The 8,258-nt window shown below is 33.3% G+C and overlaps 1 protein-coding gene across 1 annotated transcript; it reads right to left on the bottom strand.

Moving 5' to 3' along the window:
• Positions 1 to 927: 927 nt before the first annotated feature.
• Positions 928 to 6,017, bottom strand: LOC120078473 (histone deacetylase 19-like). The gene is made up of 9 exons (XM_039032742.2): positions 5,796 to 6,017; positions 5,634 to 5,699; positions 4,600 to 5,144; positions 3,634 to 4,074; positions 2,981 to 3,211; positions 2,538 to 2,605; positions 2,407 to 2,461; positions 1,398 to 1,454; positions 928 to 1,309 (listed from the first exon to the last, which is right to left on the bottom strand). Exons 3-9 carry the CDS (start codon positions 5,125 to 5,127, stop codon positions 1,211 to 1,213), a joined length of 1,479 nt encoding a protein of 492 aa, XP_038888670.1. The 5' UTR covers positions 5,128 to 5,144; positions 5,634 to 5,699; positions 5,796 to 6,017; the 3' UTR covers positions 928 to 1,210.
• Between the last annotated feature and the right edge of the window lie 2,241 nt (positions 6,018 to 8,258).

Consider the following 8,258-nt stretch of genomic DNA (forward strand, 5'->3'; position numbering starts at 1 on the left):
ATATATATCATTCATGAAGAAATTAAAAGTCAATGAGTTTATGCATTTATGTGCTTAAAAAACTAAATTGATATATTTTCTCTTCAATTTTATTATTTTTGTTATATAAGTATCTACTTAATATACTTAACAAGTATTTGATGGCCAAAGTGAGTTTAACTCAATGATAGTCGATATGGTTTTCCACCCTACAATTGTTGTACTACAAAAAAAAAAAAAAAAAAAAGGTGTTTGATACATATCAAACAAATACTAGTCTTGATTTAACAAATTACAACTAGTGTCTAATACATCTATTGCACTAAAAAGTATCCATTACACATACAAGTTTATGAATGAGCCTCATTCTTTTTTGCCTAAGGTTATCGTTTAGCATTCATGGTTCTAACGCTTTCAATTGGGTATTATGTTAACATACACGGTTTGAGCCTTAGACCGTTTATAAATGACCTCATTCTTTTGCAACAGATTGTAGGGTGTAAAAATGATTTGACAAATTGCACTAAATAATCTAAATTGTATAAGTTGGACTGGATTAGGTTTATTTTTCATTTGGGTCGTTTTAATTTTTTTTCCATTTTTGTTGGATTGTGTTGATTTCAATTTGAATAAATTTACCTATTTTTTGGATTTCTTTAAAGATGGTAATAGATATCATGGATATTTGATAATTAACTAGTTATTATCTATGGTAGATAAATTTAATTATTTTGTATTTTGTACACCCCAACAGATAGATTCCTTTGTAACTTATCTTGCTTGATTTTTTTATTATTTTTTATTGTTTTTATTGTTTTTATTGTTTTTATTGTTTTTATTGTTTCTTATTAGATTAAGTACGGTTTGTATCTATTGAGTATTAGTTTTTCATTTATACACACACGAGCAGCATCTCATAAGATTTACAAACTAATGTGACAAATGATATCACCACAATATTACCATTTCTGTATTTGAATAACTTCGTGAAGAACATTGTTTCTCTCACCTTTTTGCTATTCTTTGTAGTTTGCACAGAAAGGAAAGGCCCCTCCAAAAGACAGTTTTTTGTATTTGTTTCTTATCAACAGTTCCCTTGTATCTTCCCATGCCCTATAATATCCACAGCTTCATCATCATCTATAGTCTATACATTAACACTCATCCATGTAACAGATCTAAAGTTCTGGCACATCTCAAAAATGCTAATTCGCATATGCACGAATCAGGTTCATTTGCTGCTAGGATACATTCGATCCTCAGGCTCGTTCACTGTTCCTCGTTCAATCTTCAGACCATGATTCTCCATCATCGAACTCATATCGAGAGCCTGCAACAATCATTATCAAATATATGATTTTCGTGTCGTGTAGGAAATGTTGTAAGAAACTACGGATAAATACACGCTTAAACTTCACCTTTCTGCAGGTGGGATCGGCTGCTGCTCTTTCGAAACCTTTAGTCTCAGCATCTTCCTGGAAAATGGATAAAAGAACTCAGTATAGCTATATGACTAGTGTTTTAGGAACTACATGGGTTTCATAAGTTTCACAAAATAGAAGATCAGAATAGTTTGGTCAATGAAATGAGAGTATAATCCAGACGCAAGAGGCAACAAAGAGACAACAGAATCTGAGAGGATATTTGAATCTGAGAGGATATCTCCAAATATCCCAAGCACTTGCAACAAGAGGCACCATAGGGTCCCTAAATTTTTGTGAAATTGTTCCAAAAGAAATATTAAGAGGTTTTTTCCAGTAAAAATGACAAATATACGTCAACATGACAATTGACGCATAAAAATTGGAGGGCATATATGACACCATCAACACTCTTCAACTACATAGAAGTTGAGATCGTTGTTACTGAATTTTAACGGCAACTCTCTCCACGAATTTCTTTTGGGAACGATTTAAGAGTTGTGGGTTGAAAATGAAAATTTCAAAGCCTATAATTTATAATTTATAAGGTATTCAGTATAATTACCTTTATAATATATCAATTGGAAAAGAAAAAGGAAAAAAAGAGTCACAACTCCCAGGAATGAATGCCATTTCTCTTACATCTAAAATTCTGTTGATTTGCTCCATCAAACTACTTCCAAACGAGTGACTCTTGAGAGACCAAAATTTCTAAACTGAAAACCTGTGAGATTTCCGGTCTCCTAGCTAATGGTCACCGATGGATCTGAAAGCCAGATCTCTTAGCTGAAATTCAGAAATTATTTTACCACCATATGCAACTCTTATGCAAGCTAACCTTCATTTATAAGGAAAAAAGCGGTATGATCATGCTGTAACATGCATCTCCTAAACAATAAAACCATTCAACAGTTCATATTTTTATTTCATTCTGTTCAGCTTTAAAGAGTTGACAAAACTCAATGGAGATAAAATAATATAGACCCCAAGCAAAGGAAAGGCGTACCATTTTGATTTCAGTGACATAGATTTCTGTTTTCATCCGGCTCGGCAATTGCTTTCTGTGTAAAAAGAACATATAAATTACGGATATTGAAAAGATCATGTCCAAAAGATATGGCAGGTTCAACAAAATACCTCTCACAATCAATGTCCATGGCAGAATCTTCATCCCATCTGTCGTCTCCATTATCATCCTCGTCCGCCTAGGTATTATTACGCAATTAGATAATATTAGAGGATTATTCTTAAATGCCTCATGAAATTCAACCACAAAGACATTTAAAAAGTCCATGCGGTCACTTAGAAGGAAAAAGTTGTCAATCCACTTTTTTCTCACAGGATAGCAATTAAGTGAAGAAACAAGCAAACGAGAAAATATGTGTTAACTGATAGGCATGCCACTGCAGACTAGTTTATTTACTTAAAAACATGAAAGATTCATTTTTATCCAACAATTGATTAGGTAATGGAGGAGCTTAAAAATAAATCCCAGATCTAATCAAAAAAGCCCCACCCATATGAAGCTGAAAACGGGGGGAATATCAAAATCAATGTGTAGCGCCAGAAACAGAAACTACCTCTTGGAGTTCAGTATCAGGAGGCCTTTCTTGAAATTGAACACTGGGGGCATGTTGAAGCTTTGAGAGATAACCAAGAAGATTTGCTCTTATGTCTTCCAATATTTTGCGGGAATTTTTGTTTTCCATATTACTAGGAGCAACATGTAGAGTATAATCAGGTCCAAAATACTCATAGTACTCGTGCTGTGGCATTTTGTTGTCAACTTCCATTCCAAGAGCTACTCCTGTCTGGTTTGCATGTGATGAAGATAAGGATTGAAACAATCAATTGAGAATGACAAGTGCGAAACGATAAATTAACATTTTTTAGCATATGTAAGTTGAAAGTTGAAAGATCTAAAAGGACTTGCATGTTTTCTTTCATAAACTAAGCTGAGAGAAGCTCTATTCACATCCTAAAGGCTAGCAGCAAAAATGTCCTTATGCAGATGCCCGTACTCAAACTGATTACAAATTTAAGCTAGGACATTCTTCAACTGAAAACTTGATATAGTAACTAACACCTTTGTTGATCAAGTTATGACAATTATGCTGTCACTCAATCTTCCTCAATTTGTATATGGTGCCTCCCTAAGTTAGCGGTATATGTGTGGTTGGCTTATAACTTAAAACATCAGTTAAAAAAAATCAGAATAAAACAAAAAAATTACCTCATAGCACCAGCATCGAGCGACATTTCGAATAGTATAGCCTCCACCACCGAGCAGTAAAAGGGGTACATTGAATGATCTCATATATTTAACACATTCAGCATGACCTTTGATCGAAAGATTGAAACATCCCAACCTATCCCCAGATAAAGAGTCAGCACCACATTGAAGAACTACAGCACCGGGCTTAAAGATTTCCATAACCTTCCCCATTATAGGTTTAAATAGAGAATGATAACTTTCATCATCGATTCCGTCATCCAGAGGAACATTGAGGGAATAATACTTCCCTTTCCCATAACCGATATCACGAATATCCCCAGTACCAGGAAAGTAATCGCCAAATTTGTGGAATGAAACTGTCATGACCCTATCAGTGGTATAAAAAGCCTCTTCTACACCATCTCCATGATGGATATCAATATCAACATATAAAACACGCTGCAAAAAGAAAGGGTAAGGACAACTATTACAACTTCCAACAGCAGTGAGGTTAAGACTTGCTATTAATACTTGTACATGAAAACTAGCATATCAGTTTAAAAGGAAATGAAGGATTCACAAAAGCAATAGCACACACATTGACATTTGACCTTGCAAGCTCCACTCCACAACCCCATTTTCAAAATTTTTCTTCCCTCCTAAAGCTGAATGATATGAAAGGATACAAGCGAACACTTTTCATTGACGAAATGGAAAGAGGCTAATACTCTTAATGATATTTAATGATATCCGATCTACATCTGAACTCTACATTCTACATAATCCAACTCAATCTAAGCTGAAAGATATGATAAATTAAAAGAAGCATTAACAAAAGTTAAAACTATTTCACAGTAGGATAAGAAAATGCTTGATGAAGTATTCACAAAAAAACCCAGGATATATCATTGACGTCAACATCCTAAATGGTCAATAGGAGATATAAATAAAGAAAAGACGTATTGAAGTCATGTTTGAACAAACCTCATGCTGTTTAAGAAGCTCTAAAATAGCCAAGACAATATCATTGACATAGCAAAATCCAGAAGCCTCGCACTTCTTAGCATGGTGCAGGCCACCGGCCCAATTAACAGCAATGTCACATTGGCTGTGGTTTAATTTGACAGCGCCACCAACCGAGCCACCAGCATATGTTTGGCAGAAAGAGTACAGACCATCAAACACAGGACAATCTTCACCAACATTAAAACGCTTGAGCTGCCTCAGCTGATCCTGCTGGGTTTCAGGCGTAATATTTCTCAAGAATGAAACATAGTCATCAGCATGGAAACGACAAAGATCCTTATCCTTAGCAAGGGTGGGTTTGAAGACCTGCATGTGTTGAAGCAATCCATAGTGAGCAAGAAGAGCATGGGTCATCCTAATGCGGTGTGGCTTCATTGGATGACCCTGACCGTAGTAGTAATTGCCAATTTCTGGATCATAGAAATAAGACACTTTTCTCTTCACCCCATCAGCCCCAGAAGGAAGAGAATTGCCTCCAGTGTCCATGCTATTTGCCCTTTAGTCTACAAAAAATGATTTCCCGACAAAACGAATTAAAATCCCCCATGTAATTTCCACATATATACAAATCAAAACATCCCTAGTGAAGAAAGAAAAAAAACAGCTAAGAAACTCTCGGATTCAAACATACAATCATGAGAAAATTTCAAAATCTCCAATAAGAAGCAATAAGAAGTCTACTTAGCATCAAATAAACAAATCAAGTTTAAGCTCTCATCATCCCCTCCCAATCATCGTTGACAACTCCAAAAAGCACTCGGAAACAACAAAAAACCATGAAATCGATTCGGATTATCCATCTAAACCAAAACAAGGATTAGAAAACCAAGAACATTAAACACTAAGCTACTTCCCTTAATCAAATCAGACCAAGATAACAGAGTATAGACATTTACTAAAACACACACAATACGATTTAAAAAAAACGATAAGAAGATAAAAGAAAACAGATACATAAGCAGCAAACTGAATCAAATAGAATCATATCGTACTTGAACGCAGCGAGCGGAAATATTTCCGATGAAGCAATCGGCCGGAAACAATGGATGTCGAATACTCTAGAAACCAACAAAGAAGATGAGATTAAGCAATCTAGAACATGTAGAATAGGTAAAAAGAATGAAAAACAAACAAAAACCCAGTTGAAAGAAGACCTTGTAGTTGTTGAAAAACAAGTAAAGAGAAGCAGCAATGGAGGTAGAAGAATACGGAAGCTTGTCTTCAACCTCCGGAAGTGGTAAACCAGGGAGTTTACGAATAATGAACTTTGTTATTGGCGTAATAATCAATATATAGGTGCTTCAAAGACATAACACAATAGGAAATAGGAAGTAAAAAATTTGAAAACAAAATATTTAATGAAAATAGATTATTTCGTTTTTAGATTCAAAAGTAGATTTTAATTTAAACCGTAGGTTGATTATTATTTCTATGATAAATGGGATAGATAAGATTTTGTCTAGTTTTTATATGGTCTTTATTTTTCAAAATATTAGTCACATAAATCGAGTTTGGTTTGATTTAATTATAGATTTAAAAAATCTTAGAATTTTATATTTGAGATTTGAGTTTGGTTTCAATTTGATCTCTAAATTTTAAAATTTACACTTTTAACCTTGATTTTCTATTAAAGGTTCATTTTCAGTCATTATAGTCAATATATATTAATTAATTTAAAATAATCATGAAGTGAATTATGAATTTACTTTTTTAAAAAAATAAAAATAAAAATTTTATTAGTGATGAAAATAGTAAAAATTAATTATTTTTAAATATTTTAATTCTTTAAATTAATTAAAGAACATTAACACTAAAGACTAAAAATGAGTATCTAGTAGAAAAAATCGTGTTAGATAACATTTTAGAATCGACTAAAATAAAACCAAACTCAAAATTTAAGAACTAAATGGATAATGTTTTGAAACCTGTGACACCTATAGCTCAAAAATGTATTCTTTTTTTTATCATATTAGGTTGAATATAAACTTGTTTTAAGTTAAAAAAATTTACATAATTATTATTTTATTCCATATAATATTTACATCACACTTATAGTCCACTTAAGTGTCTAATCATAAGTACATGTGATCAATTTTTTCTTTTTTTAGAAAGGATATTTTTTATATTCTTTTCCTTTGTAATTGGAAGGGACATCTATGATCTAAGCTCACCCAAAAATTACTATTTCATAATACAATTACATTATATATTGTTTAATTTAAAAGATTGATGAATTGAATCATGAAATTCTAGTTTATTAATGTTTTTACTTTCTTTAATATCATTCTACTTTTGAAAGTCAAATTCAAAATCTTGATGCACTAAAAACATAGAAATATTATTTTTAAGATTTATACAAGTTGGATCACAAAATCCAATTTTAAAAATAAAAACTCGCTTTAAATTTCTAAAAGCAATTATAAGAAATGGCTACCCAAATACACAATGTTGAGAAATGCATAGATTGTCGGTAATATTGCAAAAATGCCTAACCAAAATTTGGGAGGAGAATGAAGATTTCTTTTATTTGTTATATCCCTAGTATATATATACGGTTAATTATAAGCAAGACATCCTTGGTATAGAATTGAATATTTTTAGTTATACGTGATATCTTGGTCGGGTGTTGAGGGGCTTGTGGTGGTGATGACAATGTTGATGGACATGACGATAAAATAAATGATATGATGAATATGGAGTTCGGGGAAATGAGGAGGATATAGTGGGATTAGGCTAAGTAGTGGAAGATTTTTGTGGATTAGGCTGTTAGTTATGTTCACTTCGCTTGCAATTGCCTACAAAGTAATTGAAGGTAGGTGTAGAAAAGAGAAGAAGGAGAGATATGTAGAAGTTTGAGAAATTTTCACTATGTATGACACAGAGCTACTATTGGCTTTTATAATGGAAATACTGATGGAACTTTTAACGAAGAGCATCCATGAGTGCGTTCGGATCTTTTCGATTTCATTGTGATCGAAATATAACACATACATTCTAACAGATAGTTACGCAATTCAACACTAATTAATGACATGCTTTGATAAATAAAATACAAAGAAATGAGTTCACATACCAGTTGAAGACTCTCTTCAAACTCGAACTCAATGCAGTGGAAGAACCTCTACGAACTCTATCGCCCAGCCAATCAGTCGGCTATGGCAGCACGATCGTCTATATGGATGACACCACCAGATGGAGCCTTTGGTATTCTCGGAGTGAGAATCCAAAGTGTGGTCTTTGGTGAATTTGGTAGAGGTAGGAGGAAAGGCCGATCGTGTAGACGTTAAGCAAGTGGGAGAGAAAGCTATCGTATAACGGAGTGCTTATCGTTTAGACAAAGTTACATGATCGTGTAGGTTTTACTAAGCGACTGTCTAGTAATAGGTAAACGATTGTTTAGAAAATGCGGCATGCTAGGTGATCGTTTAGGAAAGCTAAGCGATCATTTAGAGAAAGGCGTGCAATAGTTTAGATGCGAGGTGTGCGATCGTTTAAACGATGAGACTCTATCGTATAGGCTCTCAGGTAAACGACTGATACTTTTTCACACCGATTGCGATTTTTTTACGAAACCTTGCAAAATGAAACAAATTTTCATTTTATTTTTCAGTTACAAT

Source organism: Benincasa hispida, chromosome 5, assembly GCF_027475165.1.
Source record: "Benincasa hispida cultivar pf3 chromosome 5, pf3_genome.v1.1, whole genome shotgun sequence".
NCBI classification, from domain to species: Eukaryota; Viridiplantae; Streptophyta; class Magnoliopsida; order Cucurbitales; family Cucurbitaceae; genus Benincasa; species Benincasa hispida.